This window comes from Canis lupus, chromosome 5, assembly GCF_011100685.1.
Source record: "Canis lupus familiaris isolate Mischka breed German Shepherd chromosome 5, alternate assembly UU_Cfam_GSD_1.0, whole genome shotgun sequence".
Classification (NCBI taxonomy): domain Eukaryota; kingdom Metazoa; phylum Chordata; class Mammalia; order Carnivora; family Canidae; genus Canis; species Canis lupus.
In genome coordinates, this window is record NC_049226.1 from 14,697,006 (window position 1) to 14,713,008 (window position 16,003).

General features: G+C 47.0%; 2 protein-coding genes across 6 annotated transcripts in view; one reads left to right on the forward strand and one right to left on the reverse strand.

The window, feature by feature from the left end:
* The window catches only part of CBL (Cbl proto-oncogene), a 77,594-nt gene extending 70,906 nt beyond the window's left edge, over positions 1 to 6,688 (reverse strand). The window contains exons 1-2 of one of the 3 annotated variants that reach the window (XM_038535923.1): positions 6,315 to 6,688; positions 5,583 to 5,816 (exon numbers count right to left, since the gene is read on the reverse strand). In XM_038535923.1, coding sequence (XP_038391851.1) covers positions 5,583 to 5,816; positions 6,315 to 6,347 — 267 coding nt within the window. In that variant the 5' untranslated portion in view covers positions 6,348 to 6,688. Of the gene's footprint in view, positions 1 to 1,945; positions 2,022 to 5,582; positions 5,817 to 6,314 lie in introns of those variants that run through there. The other 2 variants (XM_038535924.1, XM_038535925.1) reach the window with 2 other exon arrangements.
* Positions 6,689 to 8,043: 1,355 nt separating this feature from the next.
* On the forward strand, positions 8,044 to 15,304 carry CCDC153 (coiled-coil domain containing 153). Of its 3 annotated transcripts, XM_038535938.1 has the most exons (7): positions 8,058 to 11,089; positions 11,392 to 11,473; positions 11,883 to 11,948; positions 12,365 to 12,484; positions 13,031 to 13,123; positions 14,451 to 14,581; positions 14,881 to 15,304. In XM_038535938.1, exons 1-7 carry the CDS (start codon positions 10,868 to 10,870, stop codon positions 15,007 to 15,009), a joined length of 843 nt encoding a protein of 280 aa, XP_038391866.1. In that variant the 5' UTR covers positions 8,058 to 10,867; the 3' UTR covers positions 15,010 to 15,304. The 3 variants fall into 3 exon arrangements, with proteins under 3 accessions (XP_038391867.1, XP_038391868.1, XP_038391866.1); XM_038535939.1 differs by lacking the exons at positions 14,451 to 14,581; positions 14,881 to 15,304 and adding an exon at positions 13,215 to 14,437 and having other exon boundaries at positions 8,044 to 11,089; XM_038535940.1 differs by lacking the exon at positions 12,365 to 12,484 and having other exon boundaries at positions 8,052 to 11,089.
* Positions 15,305 to 16,003: the final 699 nt, after the last annotated feature.

Genomic DNA, 16,003 nt, shown 5'->3' on the forward strand with positions numbered 1-16,003 from the left:
TTAGCACCCCTTTCCCTTCCTCCTTTTGGAAGCCGCCGCAGGAAGGAACACTGTGGGGACAGAGCTGAGGCTGGCTTCCAGTGCTCCTGGTTGACTACTCCCACCTATTTCCTTCCAGCACAAAATGTGCTAATCATGAAAACATTTCACAATGACTTGCCTGTTATAACCCCCCTACTTCCAACAAATCTAATATAGATCAGAATTAACAACTTCATTAAAAAATGTGAAGTTTAGGCTCAGTTTTCCAACTAATACTTAATTTTTCTTTTAATGATCTAGGTTAATCATTCGGGAAATGTTTTTTTTTCATAGTATAAACATTACTATATTGTTTCATTTGAATATACATACAGTTTGTCCTGATAAATCATGGGCAAATTGGTCCCTATTCTTCACTTCCAACAGAGTTCATGATTTATATCAGGTTTAATGTATGTATACTAACAACATACCAACCACATACTAAAAACAAGTTTTACCATAGCCAAGAGTTACCAAAAACACCAACCAAAGTTACAAAATGAACAGATTCTCTTCTCCTCTAGCCCAATCTTACTTTTATTCTGTATACCTTCCAAATCTCTACCATGAATCACATGAAATACTCGAGTAAGCTCATGTTTCATAAGGAATTATGAAGAATTTTACATTCTTTTTTTTTTTTAAAGATTTTATCTATTCATAAGGGGGGGGGGGGGGACAGGGACACAGGCAGAGGGAGAAGCAGGCTCCATGCAGGGATCCCCACGTGGGACTCAATCCCAGGTCTCCAGGATCACACCTCAGGCTGCAGGCGGCGCTAAACCGCTGAGCCACCCGGGCTGCCCCAATTTTACATTCTTTGAGGGAGTTCTTAACACAATCATGTTTTACAATGACTATATATTACCTTTATAACTGAAAAAGATAAAACTACTTTGAGTAAATGATACTCTAATTCAGCACGCAAAAAAAAAAAAAAAAAAGAGATTCCCTAACTGATTCTCCCTAATTAATCATACAGAAAACGAGGAGGGACTGTTTTGACTTCATTTTATTTTATTAAATGTTTGCATTTCATTTTGCAAGTACCATGTGTTGGACCCAGGAATCGAAATTAAGACAAAGCCTTGGTCCTGAAGAGTTGTAGTGGAGGATAAAACAGGAAAAAAAAAAAAAAAAAAAAGTGGTAAATATTACCACAGAGAATATGAGCATAACAGGAAAATAAAGTGTACAAGCCTCTGTGATCACTATGCAAAGTAAACAGTACACATCATCTAGAGACACACAAACCCTAACCTGAAAGTGAGTAACAGATATTTCATTAAATAGTATTAAATGATACCTTATGGGCAGCCCGGGTGGCTCAGCGGTTTAGCGCCTGCTTTCGGCCCAGGGCATGATCCTGGGAACCCAGGATCGAGTCCCACGTCAGGCTCCCTGCATGGGGCCCGCTTCTCCCTCTGCCTGTGTCTCTGCCTCTCTCTCTCTCTCTCTCTCTCTCTCAACCTGTCTTTCATGAATAAATAAGATAAAATAACCTTTAAATGATACCTTAATAGGATTCAAGACAGCATCTACTTTGCTTAAGTGTGTAAATGGCAGGACATGTGTGAGGACTGTCATATACCTATAGGGTCACTTTCTGAATAATTGGCTTTTTGTTATTGAGGCTTTGTTGTATGTATACCTGAAAAAGGTACTATATGGAGGGAATAACTAAGCCTCAGGAGATGAGTAATCCTAGATTCCAAGTCAGGCTCCACCATTAACTAAATTAAATTACGTAACTTCTCTGAGCCTAATTGTCTCCATCTATAAAACAGACATGATACCACCGAAGGGTCATTGCAAAAAATAAGTTTAATGTAATTAAAATTTATTCCCACCCCCACACCTTTTCTTTTCAGTTATTCCTTTGGAACACACAAAGCAATTTAAATATTTACAAAGCACTTACTATTGTGTAAGGCCTCGTGACCGGACACTGCAGGAGATAAGCAGATTATAGTCGCTGTCCTCATGGAGTTTATAATCTTGAGAGGTTAAGATAAACAAAGAATATGTACACAATGTTTAAACTTAAGAGATCTCACATCACTTTGTACATACTTATGTGGTCCCTTATCACTCTAATGTAATCTCCTGGTAGGTAAGAATTTACAACTAGCACTATGCTTGGGACTCCTCATGCAAAGGAAGGAAGGAAGGAAGGAAGATGAGGAGGAAGTAGCCCAATGAAATATATTGAATCATAAATTCTATTTAGTGCATCTTACTTCCAAAAGATAGGAAGTTACTCAAGTACTTTTTTAGGGGGTAAGAGGAGGAGACAAGGGTAGGACAAAAGGAGAAGACAGGTAGCACAAGGAAGGATCACTTTTTAAATACTTTAAAAAATTTTATTTGAGAGAAAGGGAGAGACATCATAAGCGGGGGAGCAGGAGAGAGAGAGAGAGAGAGAGAGAGAAGCAGACTCCTAGCTGAGCAGGGAATCTGATGTGGGGCTCAATCCCAGGACCCCAAGATCATGACCCAACAGAAGGCAGATGCCTTCTGTGACAAAACCAAGAGCTGGACACTTAGTGGACTGAGCTACCCAAGCACCCCACAAATTCTTTTATAAATTATATCCCATTAAAAAAAAAATCAACACCTTAATGTTTTAATGATAAACTAATTCAAACTAAAACCATAGTATAGGCCTAAAATACAGCCAGCATGTTGCTCTACTTCAGAGGCAGACAACCTACGACCTCCAGCCTTTTTTTGTACACCTGCAAGCTAAGAATGGCTTTTACATTTTTAAAGAGTTAACAAATACAAGATTGTGTCCAGCAAATTCTAAAATATACTATCTATCCCTCGACAGAAACATTTTGCCAACTCCTGCTCTACTTCATAACAGAATTTTGAGACTCTCACTAAATACTTTAATACTTCCAAATTGACATTTAAGGCAATTTATAGGATTTCTCTCTTTCCCCTCCCCTGCCCAGTTGTCTCTCAGTAGCCACTTTCTTCACACACAAGTATTTACACAAATATTAATCACAACATACTAGGCTGGCACAAAAACAAAACAAAACAAAAACAAAACAAAACCCAGAGGCTGACCATGTCTTTTGTTTAATAACAAGTGTTCTAGCACAAGCATTTTCCCAACAATGAGTTTAAGTTCCACAATGGATTAGTAAATCAGGCCTATGTTGACCAGAACCCATGACTTATGCCAACTTCTCCATCTGCACATATTCGAAATTGGGGGAGGGGAAGGGAGGGAAGAAGACAGTTCCCAGTGCTAAGTCAATAAATTGATTATTAATAGGCCGGGAAAATATTCACCTACTTCAACAACAAGGTCAAAACAAGTATGGGAGGGTGACTTAGAACCAAATTCATTAGTGTGTGAAACACCTGTGGGTTTGACAGTAAGTTCTTCACCACTTACATCATAGCACATGAAGTCAAGAAGGGTTACTGACAGTTAAGACTCTAACCAAAAAAGTGAAAAAAGACCATCTATGCAAGCACTGAAAAAACCATTCAATCTAATACTCACAAAAGTACTCAAAATCTGTAGAGCAGTATGAACTACCAGACTACTACATCAGAAAGAAGAACTAAGTTTTTATTTCAGTTCAGCATGACTAGTAATATGTGATATGGGGTACAGAGATCACTAAAAATCGCCTTCCAGGACAAGCAACACACGAATAAAACATCTGTCTCTCCCAACACTAGAAAGGAGAAGGTAGGCACCTACTCTCCTTGAAACTATCAAAACCTGAAAAGCACTCAGAATGAGTCCTTAATTCTTCCCAAATAGTTAAACATTCTGCAAGAAAAAAGTCAATACACGGACTTCAAGATATGAAGGAATAAGATTTAAAGGATCTTATTTGAACTATCTTACAATGACTCAAAAGTTTGAGAAAAAATGGTATAATTTTTAAGGAAAGGTCGCTAGTCAATAGCCTTGATATACTGCATACACGTATATTTACACAAGAAACTAAAAATACAGATGTCTCTATTCCAGGAAAATCTTTTTAGTCCTTAGCTATAAATCCCTAAAATGCAAACCTACAAACTTCAGACCTTAAATACATCTGATATTTTTTTTAAAAGATGTTAATGAATCTAAAGTTTCCTTTACATGCCTAACTTTCTGTGATGGTTTTACCACCCTGAATTCTAACAATGAAATTAGCACTACACCACCAACATAATATACAAATACTTGTGTCATGAATTACAACAGCAATTATTTAACATGAGAAACACTAGCCCTGAAAAAAGTGGCTCTGAAACCACTTGTACGCACTGCAGGCGTGTTAATTCACGCACAGGACTTATTAAGCATTTATATGGCACATTTATATTTGCCAAGTGTTTCATAATCATTTTTGTTAGCTGTTTTAGCCCAAAACAATCCATGAAGAACTTACAGAAGAGGAACCTAGACGTAGAGAGGAACCAAAGAAAACCAATTTTACTCTGAAGGAAATAACACCATTCTCTTACGATATGCCAGATACTTCTACAATTACTTTTCACCGGCAGTATGAAATCTTTCAAAAAAAAATGAGTTATTAATGAATCTGAAAAATATTAAGGAAACACTGTACTGAACTCTCTGGAAATGCTTAAACACTGGTAAGTACTCTGGACTACCATATTTCATTATATAGACGCTGTAAAGAAAAGAAAATTCTCCCAAATGTCAAACTTCACGGCTAAATATAAAAGCGGCATTTTTTTCCCCACACTTGCTTTAAAAAAGGTTAATCAAAGCAGAGCACTCAACAAGCTGCAAGCCGCGTCCTGCAACGAGGAGTCAGGTCGGCCACGAAAAAAAAAAAAAAAGTAGAGCCCAGCCTAAAGGCAGCGTTGAGGAGGAAGTTCTGGAAGCAGTCAGAATCTGCTGCTCAGCAGGCTCCGTTAATGCATCTTTCCGAAGATAATGGTTCTAAACCAGAACTTGTGGTTTAATCTCAGCACCGGGAATGGATCGCATCCAACGTTTTGGAGGATTTAAAAAAAAAAAAAAAAAAAAAAAAACTCGCCCCGGCGCTACATGCGGAGGAAAGTTCCTTCCTCGGCCCATTTAAACATCCCCATTTCTTTTATCTCGGTGCTGGTGCATCTTAGCGAGAAAACCCTGTGAGCTCGCCGCGAACGCAGGCAGCCTGCAGAGCTGTCCCGACCCCGCGGCTCCGGAGCAGAGCCCGTCACCGTCAACGCCCGGGTCGGAACGCGACTCCCCACCGCGCGGACAGCCCCGGCCGGTAACTTACACCCTCCCCCCCTCCAAGGGGCCAATTTCGTGACCCACATCCCCAGACCCGCGGAGCCCCAGACCCCGCACCCCATCCCACTTCCGCCCGGTGGCTTCCAGTTAACCTCCGCCCCGCCCCCGCCCCCGCCCCCGCCCCCGCCCCATCTTTGTCTCGCCACCCCGAGCGCAGCACCGCAACGTCCCCCGCCGCCGTCCCCACCCCCACCCCCGCGCCCCCCGGGTCCCTGCCCTCCCTCGCTCGGCCCCTCCGCCCACGCCCACCCCTGCGCCCGCGGGTCCCGGGCGGGCCTTTCACCTTGTCCATGAGCTTCCAGCACTTCTCCACCATCTTCTTGTCCACGGTGCCGGGCGGGTGGGGGCTGAGGTGGTGGTGGTGGTGGTGCGGCTGGAAGGCGTCCTTCATGAGCCCGATGAGGCCGCCCGAGCCCCCGGAGCCGCCGCCGCCCCCGGCCCCGGAGCTCTTCTTCACGTTGCCGGCCATGGCCCGGGGAGGCTCGGGGGCCCTGCCGCGTCCGCCGGCTCCGCTCGGCTGCGAGCGAGGGAAAGAAGGAGGGCGTGAAGGAGGGGCCTCTCCCGGCCGCCGCCGCCGCCGCCGCCGCCGCCGCCGGCTGTCCGGGCGGAGGGAGGGGCGGCCGCGGGGAGGGGAGTGGGCGGCGTCGGGAGCGCGCGGGGCTCGGGGACGCCGGCGGCCTGGTCCCGACTGGCCAGCGACCGCTCCTGCGCCACCCCCTCCCGAGCCACAGCTCCCGGAAAGCCGCCGCCAAGTTTCCGCGCCGCCTACCCCTCCCCTGCCCCCCCCCGGGGGCGGGCCCTGGCGGAGCCTCTGCGCCTGCGCCCTCTGCCGGAGAAGCCGGGCACGGAAGGGGGCGGGGTCTGCGTGGAGTCTGCGCACTGGGCGGAAGCCGAGCCCTCCATGTTCCTTGTGGGCTGGAGGGTCGGCGCTCCTTGCAGGGGTCGTTGGAAAATTGACCTGAAGGCAGGCGGCGGTAGGAAAGACCCCGAACGTCCGGTCTTTTTTCCCCCTTACCTGACGGATGAGGAAATACAGCTTAAAGTTCATTGGCGTCTCCACATTGTGGGAGAGAAACGGAAGTTCTTTTCCCCGCCCCTTGGTGCTGTGAACTCACGAAGTCGGGAATGTGACAGATGGTTCAAGCCTGATCACTCCCCAGAAAGGCGTGAGACGCTCAGCCCGCAAGCTCGTCTTCCAGGGCCCTTGACCTTCTGAAAACAAAACACTTCCCCCTTTTTGGCTTCTGAACACTAGTTCCTTTTCTGGGAATTGAGTGTGTGCTTGAGGTTCCCGGGCTCAGCGCCTTGGGCTCCGTGCGTTGCCCCGCAGGTCAGCTCCGCCAGCTCCAGGCCTTGACCACAGCGGCCCAGGCCCGAGGCAGCTGCCGGCCCTGGCCAGGGGAGGACTCACTCCCCGCGTGGAACAGAAATGCAGTTCCCAGTCATTTCCACTTCTCTAATCTAAAAAGTTCTGTTGGAAAAACTCTGAAAAAAAAAAGGGGAACTTTTCTTCCAAAAGAAGGAAGTGCCCTGCCCTGATTTGCTAATTCTGAGCCTCCTCTTTGGGAGCTTGCAGGCTCTAGCGTGTCTGTTAAATGCTCAATTCTGTCTTAGATCCCCTACCTGGGTCTTCCACAAAGCCCTTAACTGATTAAGGAATTAAGTGTATCATGTGCTCCTGGCATAGAGGGGAGAAAAATCTCTCTGAACTCAAGGACTCATAAGCCAGACATCCTTGCTTTGAAATTCAATGGCCTTTATCTAAGATTGATTATGGAGTCAACATTATCGTTTACTATCAGAATTTCCTCTTATCAGTTCCTGCCTAGAAAGAGAAGAAATCTTTAAAAAAAAAGAGAGAGAGAGAGAGAGAGAGAGAGAAGAAATCTCCCAAAGGAAAATCTAGGCAAGGCTCTAAGATAACTGTCAAAACTGGGGGCACCTGGGTGGCTCAGTGGTTGAGCATCTGCCTTTGGCTCATGGTGCCAGGGGTCCTGGGGTGGAGTCCCACTTCAGGCTTCCCACAGGAAGCCTGCTTCTCTTCTCCCTCTGCCTATGTTTCTGCCTCTCTCTCTGTCTCTCATGAATAAATAAATAATTTTTAAAAATAATAATAAAAATAAATTTCACTAACTGTTCATTCTCACAGGTACCACATTTATTTATGCTATGCTATTTCATTGACTTTGGTCTTCTGGGGTACCTAACACGTTGTAGGTACACAGGGTATTTTTCCCCCTCATCATCAAATGCTAGATTTACTGGAGTAACAGGTAAGAAATTAACCCTTGGGCCTATATGAGTTCATCTGGTTCATCTACACATCTCTGGCTTCCTTTAAGCCTTCCAATTTGTATTATCTTCGGCACCACCTGGATAGAGTGTAACTGTATAATTTGTACTTTGTTTCTGCTTGCAGAAGCTGTATCTCTGGTGGCGCCTGGGTGACTCAGTCGGTTAAGCCCTGGACTCTGGATTTCAGCTCAGGTCATGATGACAGAGTCGTGAGGTCAAGCCCTGTATTGGGCTTACACTGGGTATAGAGCCTGCTTAAGATTCCCTCTCTTTGGGATCCCTGGGTGGCTCAGTGGCTTAGTGTCTGCCTTTAGCCCAGGGCATGATCCTGGGGACCCAGGATCGAGTCCCACATCAGGCTCCCTGCATGGAGCCTGCTTCTCCCTCTGCCTGTGTCACTGCCTCTCTGTGTCTCTCATGAATAAATAAATAAGTCTTTAAAAAAAAAAAAGATTCCCTCTCTTCCCTTCCCTCCTCTCAAAAAAGAAAAAAATACATACTTTTTTTTAAGATTTATTTATTTGAGAGAGAGAGAGAGAATGTGCATGGCACACACAAGTGGAGCAAGTGAATGGAGGGGCAGAGAATCTCCCGCAAACTCCATCTGCACTGAGCTCATGATCCAAGGAGGGGCTCAATCTCACCACCCTGAGATGAGGACTTGAGCCCAAATCAGGAGTCAGATGCCTAACTGTGCCACCCAGGTGCCCTATCAAAATTTTTTTTTAAAGCCACATTTCTTTAAATATACAAATAAACTCTCTCTCGCATTTGAATAAAGCAGAGGGAGTGACAGTTCTTTCCTCTATATCTCTTCAAAACTCCCAGATGGAATCCTATTCAAAGGAGGACAGAGTTCTGCTGAGATGATCTTTCTTATTTTTCACTTCTAATCTGAAGTTAATGAAAAAAAGAAGGAAAGATTGACCTTCCCCCCAACCACCACAATTTTTACTTGGCTTGTTTTCAAAGCATACTGAGGATGGGGATTGGATTGTTGATCACAATGTCATTCGCATTCTTGGGTCATTCTAGATCTGGCTCAGTTTGTATCATCACATCATGTGACATGGGGCACTTTTCTTCTTCCATTTCACCTTCACCCAAACCACATCCTCATTCTGCACCTGAAAGTCGGTTGACTGAACATATTTGAAAAGTAAATCCTCTTCTGAGGCGTGATATGTTGTTTGTATTCTGTAAACTCTGTCCTCAAAATGTCATCGCATGCATCAGCACAATGCAGAAACCAATCATTCCCTGAAAAGTGACCCCAAACAGGCTTCTAGATGAGGAGAGGACTGTGGTGGGAACCTCTCCTGCATTCCTATGCAGAGGAAAGAGTTCTGAGGGGAGAATAAATGAAACACACTTCAAGATGAGAAGAAAAGTATTCTCCAGATTTGGGAGTTGTGAACAAAGTTATCTGACCCTACATTACGGGAACTATAAGCCCCAGAAAAGGCAAGTATTCTTCTCTATACTCTGTAAAATCTCTCAAGCATCAGAGAAGTACCCAGCAGCCACCAAGGTGACAAATAAGCATAAATCAGCCCCATCTGAATCTCTCCACTCCCCAGGGAAAGGATTTTTAAAACCCAGATCGCAAAGCTATTTCTTCAGATCTGCTCCTGAGGACAGGCAATTGACCAAAAATGTTGAGGGGGACAGAGATTGAGAGAAATAACAAGAGAATCTGCAGGTTCCTTGATCCACAAAGGGAAAATCCCTGATGTTTTTTGCTGTTTTCATTCTAGCAAGTGTATGGTTCCCAGAGATCCAGGCAGCAGACAGATGAAAAAGCTCCAGAATAACTAACACAGGGCTGGAGGAGAGAGGGTTGGGGGTTGCCTAACAAGGACAAGTCACCCATCATACTCCCTTCCCCAGAACCATTTTTCCAACCACTCATGCCCCAGCAAGAGGCTAGGAAGTATCCCCTAGAGAGAGGCACTCCCAACATGGCCCAATAATTTTTTTTTATTTTTATTTATTTATGATAGTCACAGAAAGAGAGAGAGAGAGAGACGCAGAGGGAGAAGCAACCGGGAGCCCGATGTGGGATTCGATCCCGGATCTCCAGGATCACGCCCTGGGCCAAAGGCAGGCGCCAAACCGCTGCGCCACCCAGGGATCCCATGGCCCAATAATTTAAGTAGAAAAATTGAGGAGACTCCTGAGGTCAAGCAAGTCCACTAGAGGGAGCCCCGACCAACTCAATTCTACATGAAGCCTAGCAAAGGAGTTTCGCAGCACCTGACTGAAAACCAGCCACAGAAGGGAATAGAGGAAGAGAGGCAATAAATTAAGTCCCCGCAAGGGAAGATGGCCCTGTGAATTCCCAGTTAAAACCCAGCCCTTTTAGGATTTACCAAATCAAAGACTTAAAGACCAGGAAACTAAGGGGTACCTGGGTGGCTCAGTGGTTGAGTGTCTGCCTTTGGCTCAGGGCGTGATCCTGGGGTCCTGGAATCAAGTCCTGCATGGGGCTCCCCACAGGGAGCCTGCTTCTCCCTCTGCCTATGTCTCTGCCTCTCTCTGCGTGTCTCTCATGAATAAATAAATAAAATCTTTAAAATATATATAATAAAAACTAGGAAACTGAGGTTGAGCAAAATTAAACAACTGACCCAAGTTTACGTAACTGGAGGGAGGACTAGAACTCATGGCTCTTGTCTCCCACTACTACCCTTTCTTCTACATCTGCAGCCCTTTATGTCAGCACCCTGGAGTCTGTGGGTCCTCCTCTCCTCTGTGTCTCCTCTCTCCAAACTGAGAAACTCTCTCAGCTGCCTTCTCCTGCATTTCTTTCGCTCACACACTCTAGAATACCTCCCTGAGGCCTAATAATGGCACTTGCTCATGAGCCCTAGTGATGTAAATCGCCCAAGATGGCTACTGTCAGCTCTTTTCCTGTTTCAGCATTTTCCTGTGACAGCATCGTATCAGATATGGAAATCTGTAACTTCTCAGTCTCCAGACTTCAGGCAGTGCTACATGGAAATGAAGCATGGCTAACCAGCTCTGAAGCCCTTTCCCCTCCAACTACACTGAGGATTTACGGATAGGAGAGAGTGGACTCTCCAGAACCTTGCTGTCTTTTTTTTTTTTAATAATAAATTTATTTTTTATTGGTGTTCAATTTGCCAACATACAGAATAACACCCAGTGCTCATCCCGTCAAGTGCCCCCCTCAGTGCCCGTCACCCATTCACCCCCACCCCTAAGAACCTTGCTGTCTTAAGCTTTGTGCTTGGCACATACCACCCTTCTATGAGCTCCATGTTTTCCAGTTACCTGGACAACCTTCAGTCTCCAGAAACTCAACCCTGTGGTTCTCAGGCCCGCCCTCGAAGGATCTTTGTCACCCTGGATTGGTTCCCAGAACCCAGGCTCCTCCTTGGGCTCCGACGAGGTTGGGTTTTCTCTGTGCCCCTCCCTGTAAGCCGGTCACCCCGCAGGGAGACACAACAGAGGCCAGAGAGGGTCCTTCAGGTAGGAAGAAGCAGGGTAAGGATGATGGGAAGAGGAAAGGGACGAGTACTGGGAGATTGATTTTCTCCAAAAGAGGATTGAGAGGAATGGTTTCTGCCCACAGAACCTGAGGGGTAGAAAGAAATAGCTCCACCCTCCCCACACCCCAGCCTTGACTAAGGTTCCAAGGAGACCAAGAATGGAAGCTCCTGGAAAGTATAAGAGACAGACTCAGAGACTAGAACTCCAACTCTCTTGGGACGCCTAGGGTCAGGAAAGCAGCCCTATGTCTAGCCTTAAATATGAGTCCTCTCCCTCCCCAGGACAGCAAGGAGATGCCACCTAAGACCAAAGAAAAAAGGAAGAAAACTGGTGCACAGAAGAAGAAAGAGAATGCAGGTGCTGGTGAGTCATGCTCTAGCTTAGAGACCAAACAGAGGTGCTCCAGAGAGAATGCAGCCCTCTGAATGATAAGATGAAGCTTTCATATCCCTCCCCCTTCATCTCTCCCCCCCCCCCTCCAGCCAGGGTTCCATGGAGCTGGGAAATTGGGGGAATTAGCATGCATCCACTCTGTGGCCGCCCTTCTGGCTCTGTGCCTTCCTTAACATACTCATCACCCGTATTCTGAGTATACTCTGTGCTGGGCAGCCAGGACACAGGGGTGAACTCAGCAGACTCTGCAATCCGAGATCCCTCATTTAGAGGTCCTCAGAGCCACAGGAGGAAAGGTCAGGGTGTGGAATGAGGACGGGGAGATGAGAGGAAGGCTGAGATCATGATAAACTGAGGCTCTGCCAACTTGCTAGGGCAGATGTGGAGGTCAAATACGCACACAGGCTGGCAGTGATGGAAAAGGAGTTGCTCCAAGACCACTTGGGTAAGAAGGGTACAAACTCTGGGACAACAGAGATGGGGCAATGGGGGATTTTGCATGCTGGAGGTTTGTAGGGTTGGAGCCATGGTGGGAGGCTGAGCCGACCTCTCCCTCATTCCCTGATAGATAAAAGATTGACATTGTGAGGAAGGGGTGGGCAGCAAAGGTGGGTGAGCATACCTACCTATATTTTTATAAGCAGAACGTGAAGTTTTTCCTTCTTAGCAATGAAGAGCTCATGGGATTCTAGGGGGGGGAAAACCAACCAACCAACTCAGAGAGAGAATGAGAGGCTGGGAATCTCCCACCAGGTTCCCAGAGGTGGGCAGAGTCCATCAATCCCACGGGGCCTGATTCAGCCCACCCCACCCCACCCCCACCCCAGCCAGTTGTGAGCACTGCTCTGAGACTTTTCACAGCTCTGCGGAGGGATGAGGCTCGCAGAGCCAAAGCCTCTGAAGACCAGCTCAGGTGGAGGTTGCAAGTGCTGGAGGCTGAATTGGAGGAGGCCCGAAGTGAGGGGAAGGCCATCTATGCAGGTGTGTGGTCAGTCAGACAGGTGGGCAGAGACCTGGAAAAGGACAATCAAGGGGGCCAGAGGATGTAAAGAAGGGAACCGAGGAGGATTTCCACCTGCTACTGACTAGCGCCAACCTTCCTGGCTCAGTGTGAATCAGGCAGGGGCTTGAAGGAACCAAAGGAAGGCCTCTGGGACCCAGAGGCAGGAACCTTCCAGGATGCCCAATGCCATGTGCTTTATGGATTACAAAAAGCACTTCCTGTGATATGGATCACCAAAAAAAATTACATGACCTTTGTCTCATTCATGTAGTGAGAGTGAGTGGGGAAAAAGGCTAGAATCCAGGTCCTGAGCTGGGTGAGGGAGAGGGGTGTGATTTCTGAGCTTCTCTCCAGGTATTCAGGCTCTGAAAGCTTCTCAGAATCCTGGGAACGGAGAAGACCTTACTGCTCTTGTTCCCACCAGACAAAGCAGGCCCTTCCCCCCTTCCCCCCACAACTTCCCTTTCTTTCTCCACCACTCCATCCACACCCGGGGCCCTGGTCACCCTCTGCCCTCACCACAGAGATGTGTCGTCAGTGCCGAGCCCTGCAGAAGGAAATGGAGACCCACAGGAGGCAGCAGGAGGAAGAAGTGATGGGCCTTCGGAAGAAGCTGGGTAGGCTTCCCCACCCCCTAAGCCCTTTCTCTCCAAAGAGCACTGACAAGGTCCAGCCTGCAGGGATGGACTTACAATGGTCCTTCTCTAGAAGACTGCAATCGAGGCTCTTGGACCATTGTCCCCCCTGACTCTCTCACCGTGGAGGATTGCAGCAGAGGGCTCAAGATGGCCAAAATCTCAAAGGTGGAACTAAAGAAACCGGAGAGACTCACGCTGTCTCCCTCTCTCGATGGTCTCGCCAAACCTGGATCTTCCTCCCTTCCACTGCCATGTCTGTCATGAAAGAAACATATTCCTTCTTTTTTTAAAGATTTTATTTATTTATTCATGCATGAGAGACACAGAGAGAGGGGGGCAGTCACTATATGGGGAGCCTGATGTGGAACTCAATCCCGGGACTCCAGGATCACACCCTGGGCCAAAGGTAGATGCTCAACTGCTGAGCCACCCAGGCGTCTCAAAACATATTCCCTCTTAGCTGATGTTTACAATGCAAACTAAGAAAAGATATTTGACTTATTTATTTTCATATCCTCAATGCCTTGGGCATGCCAAGCCCTACATAATTACTTGCTAAATCAAAGAATAAACCTTTTAGAGAAGCAAAAATGTAAAGGACAGGAAGTTTTTCCTTTCTCTCTTGGTTACAGGATAAAGTTGAACTATCTTAGCACGACACATAAGATCTTTCACAATTGTGACCTCAGAGTTTCCTTAACCTAAAATAGCCTCAGTTTCTTTCTTTCTTTCTTTCTTTTTACTAGGCGCCACACCCAATATGGGGCTCAAACTCATGACCCTGAGACCAAGAGTCAGCCAGGGGCCCCTAAAATAGCCTCAGCTTAGCTACAGATACCCAAGAGTTGCTTATCTGCCATGCGGACCCTGAATTCCTTTCATAATCCTTGCCTTATTTCAAATTTAAATTCGATCAGCATTTATGGAGCACCTCCTGTACATACTAGGTATTTTTCCCCATACACTCTCACATTTAACTCACAATAAGTCTGTAAGGTTTGTATCAATCTCTCTTTAAAGATGAAGAAACTGAGTCTCAGAGAGAGATGTACCCAAAGTTACACAGGTAGTAAGTGACAACCAGACTTTGGACGCACATTTCTCATCCCAAGCCTACTGCTCTCTCTGCTGTACCTCAATGGTATATGTCAGATCTTTATACGAACTATGGGAAAATTGATGATCCTGGGGGGGGGAGTCTGGAATGATCCCATTCAAGTTCTGCTTTTGAGGTGTCTTTGGAGACTCTGTTCACAAGTAGAATGTCACTACCCAGTCCCCTTCCTCCTCCCGCCCTGCCCTGCAGAGACGTGCCAGAGGGAAGCTGAGGCTGCGCAGCAAGAGGCTGAACGGGCCCTCGGAGAGCGGGACCAGACTCTGGCTCAGCTTCGGGCCCATGTAGTGGACATGGAGGCCAAGTACGAGGAAATCTTACATGTAAGCACCACCACCTCTGGAAGCCCTACCACCCCAGTAGCTAGGACTCCCCCATTCCCCTGAACCCCAACTAGTTCATACTATCATTGTCATCAATGGGAGACCAGGGGGGAGGAGAAGCATCTCCACAGAGAACCCTGCTCTGCCCCGAGGGCAGACAGCCAAGGCACGCAACCACACTTACTTAGTAAGAGTAAGAACCTGAAGAAGATGCTAGGAGGAAAGCTCGCAGACCAGCCCAGGGAAACCCTTGCTCTACCCTCTCTCCCTTCCTGGAGCCTGAAGCTTGGTGTCCACAGGGCAACCTGGACCAACTCTTAGCCAAGCTGAGAGCAGTCAGGCCTCAGTGGGATGGGGCTGTGCTGAGACTTCACGCCAAGTACAAGGAGCAGCTCCACCAATTTGGACTCAACCCCCTGGATCTCTAAAGCTGTAAGCTTCGGGGCAGCCCGGGTGGCTCAGCGGTTTAGTGCCGCCTTCAGCCCAGGGCCTGATCCTGGAAACCCGGGATCAAGTCCCATGTCAGGCTCCCTGCATGGAGCCTGCTTCTCCCTCTGCCTGTGTCTCCGCCTCTCTCTGTCTCTCTCTCTCCCTGTGTCTCTCATGAATAAATAAATAAAACATTAAAAAAATAAAATAATAAAATAAAATAAAGCTGTAAGCTTCTAGTCTCTGGGCCTCTGAGAGGCTCCAGCAATAAAGCTGTCTTGATGTAGAACTCCACAGAACTGTGGTCTGTGCCTTTTTGACAGATACAAATATCTCTTTGAGGGCATGTTGGTTCTGGCGGACCCATTACTCTGAAGATTGAATGAGAGGATAGAAATTTGACATTTGACAAACTCTCAACTCCTCTCTTAGAGAAACTGGGCCCCATGCCTTGAATCTTGGGCCCTTTGGGTCCTTTCAAATCACCATCCCCTACTCCCACTACCCACACCCCTCCCCGGCACCAACACAGGTAGCCAGATTTGTGGGGGCAAGGCCATTTCTTTAATAGACCAGCAGTGACCAGGCACCAGCCCCCACAATCCTAAGGTGCTGACAGAGAGAAGGTGTAACTGGTCTCCAAACTCTTGCAATATATGGGGGGAGTCCAGGAGTCATGCCTAAGGCAAGTTCCAGATGGCTTCAATCCTAGCCAATCCCATAGCCCACCTATAAAGGGAACACTGTGTTGCTCTTCTATTTTACAACATTCCCAATACTACTTTACTTCTGGTCATATATACGTCAGGGGAGGGGTCCCCCACACCAAGCAATTCTTCAACAGCTCTGTGGACCCCTGCTGGGTACCTTATAATTTCATTCAATTCTGGCACTACTAATGTGAAAAGAGCACCGGATCCCACAGGCTTACGGGACCAATCCCTACTTCAACTGCCAGTGTCAAGTCCAGATTGTCACTGTGCTTCTGACCAA

What these genes read in the sequence shown, in the direction of transcription:
- CCDC153 (XM_038535938.1), top strand. Translation starts at nt 10,868, where the DNA reads ATGAGCTCCATGTTTTCCAGTTACCTGGACAACCTTCAGTCTCCAGAA. An exon ending in GAAAGAGAATGCAGGTGCTG is followed by an intron (nt 11,474 to 11,882) that starts GTGAGTCATGCT and finishes TTGCTAGGGCAG; the next exon opens with ATGTGGAGGTCAAATACGCA. An exon ending in GTTGCTCCAAGACCACTTGG is followed by an intron (nt 11,949 to 12,364) that starts GTAAGAAGGGTA and finishes GACTTTTCACAG; the next exon opens with CTCTGCGGAGGGATGAGGCT.